General features: G+C 52.0%; 1 protein-coding gene across 1 annotated transcript in view; it reads right to left on the reverse strand.

Moving 5' to 3' along the window:
* The window catches only part of Arrb1 (arrestin beta 1), a 73,539-nt gene extending 56,119 nt beyond the window's left edge, over positions 1-17,420 (reverse strand). The window contains exon 1 of the mRNA XM_090348430.1: positions 17,295-17,420. Within this exon, the coding sequence (XP_090204556.1) occupies positions 17,295-17,314 (20 nt within the window). The 5' untranslated portion in view covers positions 17,315-17,420. The remainder of the gene's footprint in view (positions 1-17,294) is intronic.
* Between the last annotated feature and the right edge of the window lie 614 nt (positions 17,421-18,034).

Consider the following 18,034-nt stretch of genomic DNA (forward strand, 5'->3'; position numbering starts at 1 on the left):
GCTCTTTTGGAGATAGAGTCTCTTGGGTACTTCTCCCAGGAAAGGTTTTGAACCATGATAACATGATCCTCCAGACCTCAGCTTCCTAAGGAGCTAGGATTACAGGTGTGAGTCACCAAGGCTGGTTTTATCATTCTTTTATTTTTTATTTTTGCTAGTCCTGGGGCTTAAACTCAGGGCCTGAGCACTGTCCTTGGGCTTTTTCCTCAAGGATATCATTCTACCACTTGAGTCACAGCACCGCTTCTGGCTTTTCTATGTATGTGGTACTGAGGAATCGAGTCTTCGTGCATGCTAGGCAAGCACTCTACCACTAGGCCAAACTCATGGCCCTTTATCACTGTCGTTTTAAGACAAGAAACTCCAGGTTCAGAAAGATTATGTAGCCATTTTATGGCTACCAGCTTAGCTGATAACCCAGGCCTACATTTGCTCCTTCCATTCCACCCACTCCCTGCCACCTCCCCCACCCCCACCCCACCAGGCGCCCAGTCTCCTCCCCTGATCTCCAGGCAGAGGTTCCATTGCTGCCACCACTGCCCTTTTCCCTTCTCTGACTGCACTGCAATGTGCCACACCCCGTGGGCATTTGAACAGGAAAGGTCAGCTCAGCTTGCCCTAGAAGTTTCTCAAAAGCATAAACAAGCCAGACTCCTCACCCAGACTTAGGCCAGATTGCCACCCATCCAGCCCTAACCTAAGCTTACATTAGACCCTTCCTGGGCCAATTGAACTCCCCAGCTTATAGACACATTCACCCTCTTATCACACACACACACACACACACCTTTTACCCCAGAACAGACCCCATCCTAGTGTCAATGTGGCCCCAGAGCCAGCTCCACCCGCATTGCTCAGTTCTATAAACCCAGGTTATGCTGTGATCCATTACTTTTCATCCTTTCCAAGTACTCATCTTCTCCATTGTGCAGATGAGGACAAGTGGGCCAGAGAGGCCTTTCCAGGCTCTCATTGACACAGCCAGCAGGAACAGTGAACTCAGCCACGCCCAGAATGGGCCCAGAAGCCTCCGAGGTCCTACCTGAGCAGTGAGGGCTCTCACTAACAACTGTCTCATATGGATTCAGAGCTGCCTGACAGAGGAGCACCTGTTCCCACCACGGCAGTAAAGGAGGGAGTGGGAGGCGGGGAGATAAACTAGGCCTGGGAACATGGATTCACAGAGTTTGGAAGCTTACTTAATAATTTATATAAGAACAGCAAAATATCTTCCGTTTTCCCTGCGTGCAGGGACACAAGGTGAAGTCTTCCGAGGCGAGGCGCTGAGATGAGGTGAGCTGAGTGGTGAGTCCGCCTGGGGGCTGGAGGAAGGGCCCAGAGGCGATCAAGCACAACCCGCCTGCACAAAGGCCCTGCCCCCAGCCCATCAGACAGAAGAGGCTCCAGGACACTCCTTCTTCTGGTCCTCAGTCCCAGCTAAGAAGCCGGTCTTGTTGTGGCTTCCCAAATCCAGGCGGCCCTCCAGGACTGCTTCGCACAGGGAACATCTCTGGAGTCCTTGGTGATCCTGGAGCACTTTCTAGGGACAAGATCCTTCCTTTCCATGCTGGTGATAGACCCAATCCCACCCCTTTACCCCCCCCCCATCCTCCATGCCTAGAACCATAGGCTAGACAGAGCAGCCCTACAAAGAACGCCATATTTAACTGTATAGGGTGTGGCCCAGTTTACCTAGAGTTCCTCACAACCCATCTGGTTGCCACACAAGCCTGGTGGTTACGCTGAGAAAGCTTTCCTGTCCCCATTTTATAAGATAATGAAGGACACTTGCTTGGTACCAACTAAGGACCAGACACAACAAGGAGCTTTATACACAGACACCTGATGAAGGATGGGCATTGAAGCTTAATTTCTTTTGTGTGTGTGTCTGTCTGTCTGTTTGTATGTGTCTGTGTCAGTAATGGGGTTTAAACTCCAGGCCTCCAGTTTTAGCTCTTTCACTCAAAGCTAGCATACTATCACTTGAGCCATATAACCTCTTCAGATTTTTGCTGGTTAATTGAAGAGTCTCTCATTGATGTGTGTTCCCAGGCTGGCTTTGATCCATGACCCTCAGATCTGAGGCTCCTCATAGCTACAATTCAGGTATGAGACACCAGTGTCAGGTGAGGCCTTACTTTCAGAGCCTCCACTGGCTGCAGCCTGACCTAGGCTCACTTCACCCTCGAAGTGACAATACAGAAAGCACTTGGCAGACTTGCCAGAAGGCAGTGAGAAACCAGCCATTGCCTTGGCTGGGGACAGACAGGAGAAAGAGCTTGAAGCCTGGAGCAGCATCCAGCAAGCTCCCCTCCTTTCTGTCTCATTTCCTGCATCTTCCAGACCCTTCTGTCACCTCCTCTCTCACAAGGCCTCATCTCACTCTATTAGTCTGGCCCTGTTTATATCGAGCCAAGTCCCACCTCTGCCCTGCGCTAAAGATGAATTTATTGACATACCCAGTCCACGAGCATTTATGGAAAACACAGCACAGAGTAACTCAGTTCCAATTTACCCAAGACTGAGCTGACAGCTCTCCTAAGGTGTGAGACTGACAAAGACCCGGAAAAGCTAGGAAGGTTGTTCACCCTAGTACATGTGCCTGCCCCGGCTGGCACTGAGGACACACTCACCAACTGGACATGTGTCCCTCCTCAAGAGCCTTCCAGCTGAAAGACTGCCCAAACCACTTGTCCAAACCACTTGTCCAAACACACACGTCAATGCCACCATGAGGATATTGTCACCTCTAAGATACACCACAGAAACAAAGGCTCAGAAAGTGACAAGAACTGCCCAGAGTTGCAGAGCAACAAATGGCATGCCAAGACTAGAACGAGATCCAATGAGGAAAGGAAAACTCAGGTCTATCGAGGACACGCAGGAGATAGGAGAACACGAAGGCACGCTCTATAAACTCATTTCTGCAGCCTGCATTTTCACGTCATGGCTGCTCGTTCAGCAACTATGTGGACAAGAGGAAGAAACAGAGTGTTGGTGACTCCTAGCTGCTCAAGAGGCTGAGAACTGAAGGATCAAGATTCAAAAACAGAAAAGACAGACAAATCCAAGAGACTTTTAACTAGAAAATCAACAAGCAAAAAGCCAGAAATGGAGCTGTGGACCAAGTCGCAGAGCACCAGCTGTGAGTGAAAAAAAAAAGCTGAGTGAAATCACAAGGCCTTCAGTTCAAACCCCAGTACTAACACTTCTACACGCATGCACACACACACACACACACACACACACACACACACACACACACACGTGTGCGCGCATGCGCACAAACTAAATCCCATCTCCAATTAACCAGCAAAATGCCAGATTGCAGGCATAGTTCAAGTGGTAGATTGCCAGCAGTGAGCAGTAAAGCAGAGTGAGAGCAATAAACCCTGAGACAAAGCCCTGGCTTAAGAAAGAAAGAGCGGAGGAGAGGGGAGCAACCCTCAGCTTATATTTCCCATCCATATGTATTTATTTATTTGCCAGTCCTGGGGCTTGAACTCAGGGTGAGCACTGTCCCTGGGCTTTCTCAGGAGCACTACCATTTGAGCCACAACACCACTTCCAACTTCTCTATGTATGTGGTACCAAGGAATTGAACCCAACTCTTTGTACATGCTAGACAAGTACTCTACCACTAGGCCAAACTCCCAGCCCATATTTCCCATTTTAACGTCAGTATCCTCTTGTTTTCTTTCAGTTCCAGGCACAGTAAGGAAGTGGGATGGAGAATGGTTCTCCTTTGGATCAGCAGCTCAGGGTTCACTTCCTCCAGGGACTTGCCTGATCACTTTCCAGCAACCTCCCACTCCACTGTGCCAGGCTCTATCAAGAACTGATGAAACTGACCGGCCCCAATATGGTGGCTCACACCTGTATTCTCAGCTCAGAAGTTGGAGATGAGTAGGACTGCAATATGAGGCCAGCCTGCACAAAAAGACAGCCAGATGCCGTCTCAATCAATAGTCCACACCTAGAATGGTAGGAGGCAGAGATAGGAAGATTGAGGTCCTGGGCAAAAAGACATGCAACCCTAAGCAAAAATGACTAAAGCTAACAAAATAAATAATACAAAGGGCTGGAGGTTTGGCCCAAGTGTTAGAGTATAGCAAGTGCAAGGATCAGTGTTAACCTCAGTGCACATGTGTGGGCAGAGGAGCTGTGAACTGTCCTGTGAGGAGGAGAGCAGTTCGTTAGATTTTAAACTGGGAAGGACATCATCAAGAGTGTGTTTCAAAAAGAAGAGAGGGGGCCTGGAGTTGGACCTAGTGGTAGAGTGCTTGCCTAGCATGCACAATTCCCCTGTACCAAATACATAGAAAAAAGCTGGGAGTGGTGCTGAGGCTCAAGTGGTAGAGCTTGAAGTCCAATGACAGAGCTCGAGCCCTGAGCTCAAGCCCATGACTGGAAAAAAAAAAAGGGGGGGGGAGATGGGCCATGCACTGGTGGTTCACTCTTGTGATCCTAGCTCCTCAGGAGGCTGAGAGCTGAGGATCTCAGTTGAAAGGGGAAGGAAAGCCCATGAGAATCTGATCTCCAATTAAATACCAAAACAATTTTTTAAAAGCCAGAAGTGAAGCTGTGGCTCCAGTGGTAGAGCACTAGCCTTGAGCACAGAAGCTCAGGGACAGTTCTCAGGCCCTGAGTTCAAGCCCCAGGACTGGCACACAAAAAAAGGAAAGGGAAGGATAGGCTAGAACAGAGCCCAGGCCCTGTGTTCAACACACACACACACACACACACACACACGCACACACACACAAAGATGGCTTGGAAGGCTTAGGCATGAGCAAAGGGATAAGAATCCACAGACTAGAGTGACAGCCCAGACCAGAGACAGGGCTTTAATAGGAAGTCAGTGTTCTGGAGCCAGTGGCTGCAGAATGGAGAGAAGCTACGTTTCCATCACCATTCAGTCTGGATGAACATGGTGCTGAGGCTGGAGGAGGCTGGCGCAGAGGCCTGGCCAGGGGCTCCATCATGGCTCTCAGAGAGTTTCCATTACAAAATTTCCTCTGCAAAATGGTGAACATACGAGATGGCTCTTTTCAGGGGTGTCTGTGGAGTGAAGAAACAGCATTCCTCGAGAGGGGACTGAGTGTGCTAATGCCTGCAGACTTTCCCCTGTCCTGGGCCTTGGCAGCTCCAGAGCAAACATCAACTCTGACAGTCCCGCTCATGTGCTGAGTTCTTTCCTTAGCACAGCATCCTCAAGAAAGGAAGGAAATGTGTGCCCAGGTCTCTTCAGAATCTGAACAGCTTGCCCTCAGACATGCAGTTATTGGTAGGGGGAGATGAGGACCTCAGCCGGATGCCCCACACCACCACATCACGTGGCCTCTGCACCCCTTAAGACAGCCCTCCAAGTTGGGTGCCAGTGGCTCACACCTGTATTCTTAGCTATTCAGGAAGTTGAGATCTGAAGATTGCAGTTCGAAGCCAGCTTGACCAGGAATATCTGTGCAACTCTTATCTCCAATTAACCACCAGAAAGCTGGAAGTGGAGATAGGATTTTTAAGTGGAAAAATGCCAGACTTGAGCCAAAAAAAAAAAAAAAAAGCCAAGGGAGAACCTGAGGCCCCAGTACCCATACTAAATAAAATTAAAACAGCCCTCAATGCGGCAGGTCCCTCTCTGGCTGCCATTTCCTTCCTTCTCTACCCTCTACCTTGCATCACCTCCACTGGAAGCCGCTATTGGCTTCACAATTTCTACGGGGCTGGGGAAAGTCTGAAGATCCTGCCTTGCACAAGCTAGATGTGGGGGAGAGAGTGGCTTCTGATATCACCACTGTGGTGGCTCAGGCCACAGCAAGGCCTGTGGTGGAGGCCTGAGCTGGTCCCCAGCCAACTCTGGAGACATGCATGTGGAATCCAGGGGAAGAAACTGGAACATGCTAGCTATCTGTTGTTCTGGCAGCAGAGAGGCCAGTTCCCCTCCGGGGGCAGTTTGGAAGCAAATTATCTGAGGACCGTGGCTCGTTTCCTCTAATGAAGCTTCTCCCCGTCACAGCTCAACTCCCAGGGGTGGAGTTATGGGAGAATGAAGGCAGCTCAGAGTCAACCAAGGCAATGCAACACAGTGTCCCCCCCAACAGGGACACCGACTGTCAGCACTGCCCGCTGTGCCCAGGAGCTCCGTGCCCTGTTGTGCCCGCTCTGCCTGGTGCCTTGTGTCTGCCTCCTCCTCAGGCCCTCTGGGAGGAAGGGAGCAGGAGTCCTTGGGACTTATGTAACTGCTTCCTTGGAGTGGTCCAGCTAGGGACAAGTCACAGCTCGCTGCTGGGCTCGGTGGCAGAGGTTGGAGGAGGCAGCCCCCATCCCTCTGTGGCCTGCCCCAGACCTCTGAGCAGGCACCTCCTGCTAAGCACTGAGAACCAGGAAGAGCTGTTGTTTTCTGAATGTAAACAGAGGCCGGCTGACTTCCCTGGCAGGAAACCAAGTTCTGGGCTCTGCACCCCGGGTGTGGGCCAAGGGAGAAAAGGCACAAAGACACGGGGCTGGAATGCCAAGGGCCCTTTCTCTACAGCCTCCCCCAGCTTCCAACTCCCCAGTCCCTCTCTACCTCCTCTTACAGAATCTGCCCTGGCTGAGGGGCAGAGGCACTATCTGCAGTGGCCCGGGACAATCTCACTGCTCCTTCCTGCCATCTCTGAGCCTCATCTCTGTGCAGACTGGGTAGGAAAGAGAGCAGGGAGGGACTGCCCAGATCCACACTGGACCTGGAGAAGAGCAATGATTTTTTTAAAAAAATCAAATCCATACGGCTTTTTACTCCTCCACCCCTGAGCTAGGTGTGATCACTGTACCCATTTCCCAAATGAGAAGACTGAGGTCAAGTGAGAATCTAAATGCCTTGGCTAAAGGCATGGAGCTAAGCAGTCATCGTGTTAGACAAGTAAGGCTGAATCCATCTGACTGCGAAAATCCATGGAGTGTCTCCCCACATACTCTGGAAGTACTACTGGGGACAGTCCTGCAAGTTGGATAAGACATTGGCCAGTCAGCCCTGGAGAGGAAACCCCAAGCTTTCAACAGTCCCTCCCTGTAAGCACTGACTAGATAGTCAGTCCTAAGGAACAACAGAACCAAGATGATAGCAGAACCAAGGCCTAAGGACCAAGGCCTAGAGAGACAGGGAGGCTTTCTCACTACCTACAAGTCTTCCCTTCCAGAAAAAAACTTACAGTAGCCCAGCCCTACTCCTCAGAGCAAGCCCAGCATGACCTGTCCATCCTGGGACTGCTAAGCTGGGCCACCCTGCAGAGAACAGTACACCTTCTCTCCTCCTCACTACACAGCCTATACACAGAAAAGGAACTGTGCTGGAATGTTCTAGCCCAAAGCCTCTCATACTTCCTGCTTGCCACATGGAGAAACTGAGGCAAAGAGAGCAGTTTGTCCTGGAACCACAGGGCTAGTAAAGGCGGTGTCCCTGGGTCCCATTTCACCTGGCACTCCTCCGACCATGGCCCCTGTAGGCTTCTACCCCTCTCTTCCTCTTCCCCAGCCTCTTTCCCTCTTTCTGCTTCCTTTCTCCCAGCCCTGCCCAGTGTTCTGAGCCTCCCCTCCCACCCCCGTCATTTCTCCTCCCTGATTCACAAGCCCACCCCCTCTCCCCACTCCTGTAAGCCAAGCAGCAATTCCTGGGTGGTTTAATTAGCTGATTATGACCGCAGCCTGCTGGATCCAGTGCCCAGAGTTTTGTCCCCAGTAATGAGGTGGGTTCTGAGCACTTGCCCAGTGGGAAGCTGATGGAGAGAACTGAGCTCTGCCAACCAAGAGAGACTTTCCAGCTGCATAGAATCCTTGATCACCAGCAGGTGATGCTCTCCTCAGGCCATGCCAAACCACACTGGGTGTACGACAACCAGACCCACGTGTGCCTCGTGGAAAGGAGACCCCTTGCTCCCTCATGCTCCTGCCCAGAGCCAGGAAGGTCTCAGGAATGTCTGAGGATGGAGACCATGCTCAGAGCCCACCCTCTGGAGGCCAGAAGAAGGGCAGCATGCTGAGTGCTTATTTAGGAAGCTGGACTTCAGCAGGCAGACAGAAGCTAAGAGGGTGAGCTAGAGAAACAACAGCAGCAAAGCCGCCAAGGCCGAAACAAGCCATGGATCTCCTGCCAGGAAGCCTCAGTTGTTAGAAAAACATGTCATCCCAACAAGAGGAAAGTTGGTCATCGGGTGACCTCTGCTCCTTTAGGCCACAAGACTAATCTAATTCTTGTGGCTCTGGGCTACTTTGAGATGTTTTGAAACTAGCAATGAGATTTGATCATCCACACCAACCACACCACCCACCCTTTAAAGTATATCTTCTCCCCATGAAATGCTGCCATTCAGCTTCCTTCACTAAAGAAGTATTTAGGAAGCTGGGTGCCATGTCAGGCCCACTCAGATGTTAGGGACAGGCAGACCCAGACCAGGTGCCCTTGAAGAGTTTTCAACCTCCTGGAGGACATCACAAGTGTGTAAATAACCTGGACCACAGCAGCAAGAAGGATAAAAGGTATGTAAGACAGAAGATGGCAGAAAGATCACAAAAGACTTGGAGATCCATGAGGTCTTCCTGGAGGAGGTAGCAAATGGGACTTAGGCCATTAAGAATGGTATGACATTTGTAGTCAAATCACCCACTAGGTACTAAGAGCCAACCCTAATACAGGCTTTGGACCTCAAAAATGACTCATCTAGGGTCCCCGCTAGGGGAGGCTCAGCTGAGGGAGAGAGGGAAACCCAGAAAGAGCATCCAAAAGCCAACACACAGCACTAACCTCATGACAGGACATTCTGTGCAATCTCTATTTTAACTCATAGAATCTTCAAGACAACCTCCAGTTCAGTATTGCCGTAGAGGGCCTACAGCCAGGAAAGGGTTAAACAATCAGTCGAAGTCACCCAGCCAATGAGTGTTAGAGCTGGGATTGAAACCAGGAAATCTAGCTCTTCCCAGAATCCACCCGCTATGCTAATCAGTTTCTAGTCTATGCTAATCAGATCACAGAGGGTGCCTAGAGAGTGGGCACTGGGCAGCCAGTTAACTCACTGGCTTCCTGGAGGAAGGAACTCTAAGCACCACCTGGAAGGGAAAAGAGAGACCAGCCTAGGACTGGCTAGTCACCAGATATGATGTGAAGTCCCCAGAGGAGACAGGGGATGGTGCAGAGAAGTAGAGACACCCCCCGACATACACACCTCCAAGAAGGCTCTGGGCCCACAGATGACAGCACAACCCTTCAAGCAGAAGGTGGCTCCTTCCTGGCCTTCAGTGTCCACTATCAGCCTCAGCCAGGACTCAGCTCCCTCACAGTCTGTGACAGAGATCTGAGCTGCCGGGTTCCCTACGTTTGGCCTCTAGAAGAAAGGTCATTCTCCAGATCCACAAGCAGGACACAGAAACAGAGATTTCAGACACACCAGGCCCCCTGCTGGGTGAATGTCACACTCAAGGGCACCCAGTAGCGAGTAAACAGCAGAAACCCCAGGACATCTATAATCCTGGCTACTCAGGAGGCTGAGATCTGAGGATCCTAGTTCAAAGCCAGCCCAGGTAAGAAAGTCTATAACACTCTTATCTCCAATTAACCACCCAAAAAAGCCAGAAGTGGAGCTATAACTCAAGTGGTAATACATCAACCTTGAGAAAGAAAAAAAAAAGCTAAAGAACAGCCACTTAAAAAAAAGCTAAAGAACAGCCACTAGACCATGAGTTCAAGCCCCAATATTACCTTCCCCCCTCAAATAAATAAATAAATAATAAGTGGCAGCACAAAGGCTGGGATCCTCTTGGGATGGCACCCAGCATCTTCTCCCCGGCCCTCTCCTGGTACTTTGCCAAAACTTGCCCATGAGCACGGATGGCAAAGCCTGGGAGAGAGGTAGAAGTACCAAAACACCCAAGGAGGCTACTTGCAGGTCCAGCAGGATCAGGGCCTCCTCCGGTACCCACACCCACCCACAGCTGCTGAGTAAGTCCTGCCTCCTGCCAGCCTGACTAGGACCAGCCTTGCAGGATACTCTAGAGTCTATAGATTCCTCCCTGCCAGGGCACTCAAGCTCTGTGGTGGTCCAGCCCCAGGCTGAGAGAAAGCTGCTCCTTCTCCTTGGTGACCTCAGTCACTCAGAACTCCCAAGATGCCGTTAGGCCCAGTCCCTGAGGCTTTGTCCCAGGGGCCTCATCTGGCATCGGGTCTTCTGGGCAGGAACAAGCAGTTCCTCTAACGCAAGAATAAAGATGGGGCCAGTCCCAGGAAGGAGGAGGCTGTCTCCAGAGAGATGACCTAGTCAGGGCCCCTGGAGAGGGAGGAGAGGGGGCCTGGGACAACAGAGTCCTTTGTTCCCCTCTCAAAGCAGCCACCCAGTCCTGCCACCCACACCCCCTCCTCTACTCCCTTGCGAAGATTCAAGCCACCTCTGGGACAGGACCCATCTTGTACACGGGGTAGGGGCAAGGAGTCACGTGTATTCCTATGGGAAACAGGCCCACCCCTCAAATCTCCAGTCTGAGGAAGAGACACAGGCCTCCCTTTGAGAGGTCCTCCCCTCAGTGGAGGACTTCCAGTCTAATGGAAGAGTCTTGCCTCTCTCCTTCAGCACTGAGCTCTACCCAGTCTAGTTAAACAGACACTTCCCAAAAAGTATACCCAGAGTGGAGGCTATGCCAACACAGAGGAAGAAGAGAGAGTTCAAACAAAAAGAGTTCAACAAGTGGCAATGAGGACCCTGACATGAATGGATGAGTGCCAGGACATCAACTAGAGCAGCGCTGACACCCAAGGCCTGCTGGTTGCCTGGAGGCTGAGACCCTCCTTGAGCCTGGCTCTTCCCAGTCCCACACTTGGATCCTGGACTAGACCTTGGCGCAAGCTCTGCTTTTCCTCCCAGTGTGTCTCAAGTGGCTTGTTTAGCAAGTGCAAGTTCCTGAGTTCAAAGCCCAGAACCATATAAAAAAAAACAATTACAAAACTATCTACAACTAAGCAGTTGCCAGTGATTTATGACTATAATCCTAGCTACTCAGGAGGCTGAGACCTGAGGATTGCTGTTCAAAACTGGTCAGGGCAAGAAAGCCCACAAAACTCTTATATCCAATTAACTAATACAAAGCCAGAAGTGGCCTAAGTGGTAGAGGGCCATGTTTGGGACAAACATGGGCTCTCTCTCTCACGCGAGCATGTGCGCACACACACACACACACACACACACACACACACACACATCTAAAAGTATCCATCTTGCCTAGGCCTTCCTCATGATCCAGTACTGGAGCTCAGGGTCATCTACTCTAGGAAACCATTCCAAGTCCCCCAGCCTGCATCAGGGGAACCACAAAACTGTACACCTTCCCTTGAACCCAGCTCACTGCCCACCTTTCAGCCTGGGCCTATAAGGCACTGCAGGACAGTGATCCTCTCTCTCTGGACACAGGCAGGAGAGTAGATGGAACAAATTCCTGGGGCTTCAACCCCACAATCCCCCACTCAAGCGCAAGGCATGCTCTACACACAGAAAAGCAAGGTACATCCTCTGTGCTGTGTGGTCCAATGTGACTTCATTACCGCACCAATCCACCAGGTCACCACCTTCTGCCCACATGGAGAAGTCTTATGGGGCCTTCCTGGCTCCAGGTCTCAGCGCTCCTCATCTTCCTGCCTCTTTTCTCCAACTCAGGTACAGTGATTACCAAAGCTCAAGCTGGTCCTGGCCAAACCTCCATGCTTTCTAGCTTCCCCCTACATCAAGTCATCCAGACTCCTCAAAGCAACTTCTGCCTTCGAGTCCATGGGAAGGCTGCCCTCCCTCTCACTGCCTTCCCTTCCAGCCCTAGCTCAAGGCCTGGACCCACGCATGCAGAAGCCTCCCTAGGCACAGCCTACCACTCCAGCTCCCTCAGCCACACCGCCACCATACCTACAGGCTGCAACCAAATGGGCAACAGAGACACATGGTCAGCAATGGAGGACAGCCTGGTGGACGCCAAGGGAACACTTGAAGTGACAAGTGACTCCCAATAAGCTTTTTATTTTTCCTTTTCTTTTTTTAATTGCTACGGTCGCAGGGAGGTGTCCAGTCCAGAACTTAGGACTCCATTCCAAGGAAAGGCTGCAGCCTCAGGCAAGACTGACCAGCTCAGAAATAGAGCCCCTGAGTGAGTCTGAAACCCAGAAGCCAGCCCTGAATCAGGGACAGCGGGCCAGGCTTGCTGCTACCACAGCCGGCAGGCTCAGGAGTGGTCCTGGCCAAAGCCACAGGATTTCCCCATATTCCAGCCAAGTTGGGTCACACAGGCCTTAACCACCAAAAGAAATGACAGCCAAAACTCACAGAGAACTGGTGACTACACGTCCCCCTCGCACCACCCTCCTCCCTCAGGAAAAAGAAGAGCTCATAAACATCTGCAGGCAAGGAAATTCTATTCTACCTATTGCCTTTCAGAAAGTCCCTCCTGTTGTCTAAATCAGACCCTTCGTGTTGCCTTTCAAGTAAGTGGATTCAGGAAGGTAGAGAAGATATGAACCATTTGAGTCTGGGGGCCAGTGAGTGGAGGTAACAAAGTAGCACACGGGGCTGTGTAGAAAGATAACGCTCAGTGCAAATGCTAATGGGCTAATTTGGTAGTGGCCAAAATACTTCATCTCTTCTGGTGTACTTATTTATTTGGTAGTATGGGATTTGAACTCAGGGACTCACACTTGGAATGCAGGGGTTGTTACTGTTGATCCACACCTCTAGCTCTGTCTTCAGGGTGTGTGTGTGTGTGTGTGTGTGTGTGTGTGTGTGTGTGTGTATGGGACCTTGCATCTAGGGACTGAGCACTAACCCCTAACTCTTTCTGCTCAAGGCTGGCACTACTTGAGCCATACCTCCACTTCTGGCTTTTTGTTGTTTAAGAGATAAGAGTCTCACAGACCTTTCTTGCCTGGGCTGTTTTCAAACCTTGATCCTCAGATCTCAGCCTCCGGAGGGGCTAGGATTACAGACATTAAGTGAATAGTGTCTGGCTCTGTTGATTGCACTTTTGAGATAGGGTCTTGCTTCCTCCCAAGGCAGGACCCTCTGGCCTGCGCTCCATCTACATGTTTACGACTTTCCATCATAGCCAGGACAACAGTTTTGTGCCAATGGGGCTGGCTCTTGATTTCAAAGGCGTCAAAAACTTTTCTGCCTAGACTAACCTCAAACCATGATCCTCCCCAATCTCAGCTTCCCAAATTGCTAGGATTCCAGCTGTGAGCCCCCGGCACTCAGCTCCTTTAGTCTATTTCGGATCTGTAAAATGGGACTAACAAGCCCCACATTATTAGGTCACAGGGAGCATCCAGTGAGATTATTTCAGCATGTTAAACACATACCAGTCACTGAGCAAAAGTCCAACCAACTAGCCAGGCAAGAAGTCTACCTCTTTACTCATATGCATACTTTCCAGATCCACCCTCTCTAGTTTTTTTAGAACTTCCGGTGTGTGGCTCATAGGTTCTTAGACAGAGCTCCCGGCCTGCAGGCCTGCTCTTCCCATACAGCCTCCAGGCCATGACCAGAGGCGCATCACAGATAGGAAGCTTCACTGCGCCCCTCCACTGCCCCTGGCACTCTTCTGAATCACTCTGGCTTGGGGAGAAAACCCTGACTTTCACACAGTAGGGCTGGCTGGCCTGTATTCTCCTAGGGTTCATCCATGACCCCCGCTCAGCCCAGGCCTTGTACTGTACATCTCCAAACCTCTGCACATTCCACACCCAGGCTAGACTGGCACATCCCCAGGGCCCCATTCCTCCTCTTCCTCCTTCTCCTCCTCCTCCTCCTCTTCTTCCTCCTCCCTCCAGATGAAGCTCAGTAGCTCAGAGGCACCTCCTTCCTAGGACAGCATCCTACCCTAGCCCCTGCACAGACCTTGGGTCAGAGCTTCTCTTAGATTTCCGGTAGCCCATATCACCTGAATAACAATCAGGGACAAAATAGAACTGTTCACCTCTGGATTTCCAGTCCTATGGACTTGGGAAACACTCAGTCAATCTTTGTTAACTGTCCCCAGGGATCCCAGCCACAGCACCCACACCACCACCCTCCTGTAACTAGTCCTCTCCAGGTGCTTATCTCATCTCTCTTCCCTCCTCCATCCTGGGAACTCCTTAAGAACAGTGACAGTTTATTAGTTGTCATTATCACTTCCTTATCTTTTTTTCTGTTTTTCTTTTGGGGGGGGCACCCAGTACTGGGCTTGATCTCTGAGCCTTGCTCTCTCACTTAGCTTTTTCACACAAGGCTGTTGCTCTGCCACCTGAATCACACCCCCACTTTTGCCTTTTTCTGTGTAATTCCAGCCATCAATATCCAGCTCCCTATCACTTTGAATTCCAGATAGGAAAGATGAGTTGACTCTGCTGCAAAATAAGTCAGATACTTCCTCTTTCCAATCATAAGATAGAATCTCACAAAAAAAAAAAAAAAGAGAGAGAGAGTTGGTTAAGGTTCTTAGTGATTCAGCCATTCTTAGCCTAATTATGCAAGAAACCACCTAGAAAGAAAGAGACCTCCTGTGGCTGCAGGAGTCTAGAGAAGCAGGCTAGGCCCACCAGAGGTAGGGGTTAGCCAGATCAAGTCTCCAGGCCTTAGGCAGCACCCCCTCCCCTATGCCCAGTGACTACAGAGAGCACAAGGAGAATAGTCAGGAAAAGTCCTTCTGTTGATAGTTCCCATTTACAGATGGGAAAACTAAGGTCAGAAAGGCAAAGGCAATTGTCCTGTGCCCCCAAGAATCAGAGGGAAAGCCAAGGAAAAGGTCCAGGCCTCAGAGGTCTCCATCAGGCCCCTGGAAACTCCTGATGTCTTCATCATGCCAGCTCATGCCAGCAGAGAAACAATGACATTTCTCCTCAAGTCACAGAGAGGCCCAAGGGGGCTGAGTCACCCAGCTCACCCACAGCACAGGAAAACAAAGAAGACATTGGTTCCAAACTCGCAGCTATGCCCTGTAGGGAGAGAAGCCTGACCTCACCTGGCCAGTCAGGAGGGCCTTGGCTCTGGGGGAGATTGATGAAATAAAGGAAGGAGTCACATACACACATACACACACAGATGCACACACATGCACACACACACCCTTCTGCCAAGAATCAGATTCAGCTACAGTGGGGACTCACCACCAAGGTGAATGCAGACACCCTAGCCTGGGCCTCCAGTACAAAGGAGGGTTCATCTCCCTGTCCTTGAACCTGAGACCCACACAGGGCCTGGAAGTGCCTAAGGGTGAGTCCATACACAGTGGACTCTGACCTCTACCCTGCCTCTTACCCCTCTAGACTTTAAACAAGTCAGGTAATCTTCCCAACCCTCTGACTTCTCTTGGTATATATAGGGAGAAGAGTGGAGGGACAGAAAAAGACAAAAAAAAAAACTAACCTCCTGGAAAAGCTGCTGGGAGGATGGCTGAGAGGAGTTTCTAAATTCAAAGAGTAAGTGACCTCTGAGCCAAGCCCAGTGGCTCATGACTATAATCCTAGCTACTCAGGAGGCTGTGATCTGAGGATCATGGTTCAAAGCCAGCTGGGGCACTAAATACTGTGAGACTTATCTCCAAAACCGGAAGTGGGGCTGAGGCTCAAGGGGTAGGGTGGTAGCCTTGAGCTGAAGAGCTCAGGGACAACACCCAGGTCCAGAGTCCAAGCCCCACGACCGACAAAAAAAAAAAAAAAAAGGAAGTGATCTCTGTGCCTCAATTTCTTCTAATGAGAAATGGGCATAACCCTTAGAGGCCCTTTTAACTCTGTTGAGTATCTTGGAAGTGGCAAGAAATCACTTTGTTAGGGGTCTCAAAACATGATGACCAGCTGGGCACCAGTGGCTCATATTTGTAATCCTACTCAGAAGACTAAGATCTGAGGATCACAGTTCGAAGACAGCCTAGGTAAGAAGGAAAGTCCATAAGACTCTTATCACCAATTAACCAGCACAAAGCCAGAATGGAGGTGTGACTCAAGTGGTAGAACACCAGGCTTGAGGGAAAAAGCTCAAAGGACAGAGGGACAGAGCCCAGGCCCTGAGTTTAAGCTCCAAATATAAATATATATATAAATATATATATATATATATCCATTGGTGGATGATTTCTTTTAGTCTGTTAACTCCTTATGGAGACATCTCTGATTTTCTATCCTACACCTAGTAATATCCAGCAGGAACTCATGAGCTATTAGAACTCATTAGATAGTAAATATTAGAAGAAAGGAGGTGGAGGAAGGGAGGAGGGAGAGAGTAAAGAAAAATGAGATGTAAGAAGGGTCTGAAGAGGAGCAGAGGACAGGCCACAGGGACTGACAGGAATGGGAGGGAATCAAGCTGGGTGTCTGACCAGGCCCATTCAGAAGGGCTGTCCCCAAGGGCTTCCTACTCCTACCCTGCCTCCTCTGTCCCTGTGTCCCATTCCAGAGACTGCTAGACAGAAGCCCCTTCTGCCTCTGCGTGTGAAGTCACTCCCAACCAGACCTCAGGAGGCCAGAGGAAAAGGAGGCTGAATGGAGAAGACTTGCTATACTCTAGCCTAAAAAGGGGCTCTCCACCAGAGCAGCTGTGTCTCCACTTCCCCTCTGGGGGACAGGAGGGAGTGTACCGCAAGCCCCCACCCTAGCAGCTGTACCCACGGGGCGCCAGTCCCTGTGGATCGGGTCTTAAGTGCACTGGTGGGAAATCAGCAACAGCAGAGTCTTGTCTTCCTCCGCGTTTGTGAGTCAGGCCAGCAGCATGTCACACCAGTGTCATGTCTCTGAGGGTGACAGCGTGCGTGCGGCCATGGTGTGTGTTACAGAGTCCAAGTGCCAGGCAGTGTCCGTGTGGATGTGTGGCGGCGTGAGGGCGTGTTAGAGTTGGTTCCTGTTCCCGTGTTACCAGGACTGTCAGGATGAAGGTGTGGACAGACGAGTGTGTGCAAGTGTGGATGACGTCGTGCGGCTGTGTGTGACCCGCGTGTGGCAGCGGCTGTCAGCGTGTGTGTGTGTGTGTGTGTGTGTGTGTGTGTGTGTGTCCGGCTGTCCCTGCGTCTGCGAGCCAGTGCAGAGTGTCTGAGGCAGGAGCCGCGAGCCGGATGGGGTGGCCGGGGTCTCGATCTCGCCCACTCGGTTCCCCCACCCATGGCCTCTCCAGCCACCATTCACAAGACCTCGGGCGGGAAGCAGGGTGCCGGGTTCCGGGGTGATCGAGAACGCAGAGCCCGGGCGCCGCCTGGAAGCCTGGCCCGCGCCCTCGGGGCCCCGGCCGCCCCCACGCGCGCCCGGCGCGGCGGCCGCCCGCACTCACCGTGTCCCTTTGTCGCCCATGGTCCGCGGCGGCCGCAGGGAGATCCGCGGCGTCGGCGCCCAGGCTGGAAAATCCCCGGCCGGCAGGAGGAGCGCGGGCCGGCCCGCTCTCGGATCCCCGCTCCGCCTCCTCCGCTCCCCCAGCCGCCGCCGCCCCCGCCCGGGTCCCCGCCCCGGGTCCCCGCCCCGGGTCCCCGCCCGCCGCACGGCGCCCGGGCCGCGGCCGGGGGCGCGGAGCCTTGCGGGTGAGCGCGCGTCTCCGCGGGTGCGCGCGCCGCCCCAAGAGCCAGGGTGGACGTTTGGGTGTGGGGGGGGGAGGTCGGCTCCCGGGAGCGTGCCCGCGCGTGTGCGCACGTGTGTGCACGCGAGGCGGGTGTGCGGTTGCGCGCGGGCCTGCGGGAAGTGTGTGTGCGCGTGTGTGTGGAGATGCACGTCTTTGTGCAGTTGTGCGTGTGTGCGCACCGCCGTGGGTGCGAGCGCGCTCTCCTGCGCACGCCCGGGCAGCCTTTGTGTGCGAGTGTGTGCGTGTGTGTGTGTGTGTGTGTGTGTGTGTGTGTGTGTGTGTGCTCGCGCGCACGCGCCTGCGCGCGTGCATGCCCAAAGTCTGAAGTCTCCCAGGCTGAGTCCCTGGCTGCCCCCCTGCGGGAGATTCCAGAAGCCTCACGAGGCCTTTGCCCTCTGCTCCAACCTGCCCATCCCCCTGTCCGGGAGAGAGAACACACACAGCATCCCAGCCCCGAC

Source organism: Megascapheus bottae, chromosome 16, assembly GCF_031878675.1.
Source record: "Megascapheus bottae isolate mThoBot1 chromosome 16, mThoBot2.hap1, whole genome shotgun sequence".
Classification (NCBI taxonomy): domain Eukaryota; kingdom Metazoa; phylum Chordata; class Mammalia; order Rodentia; family Geomyidae; genus Megascapheus; species Megascapheus bottae.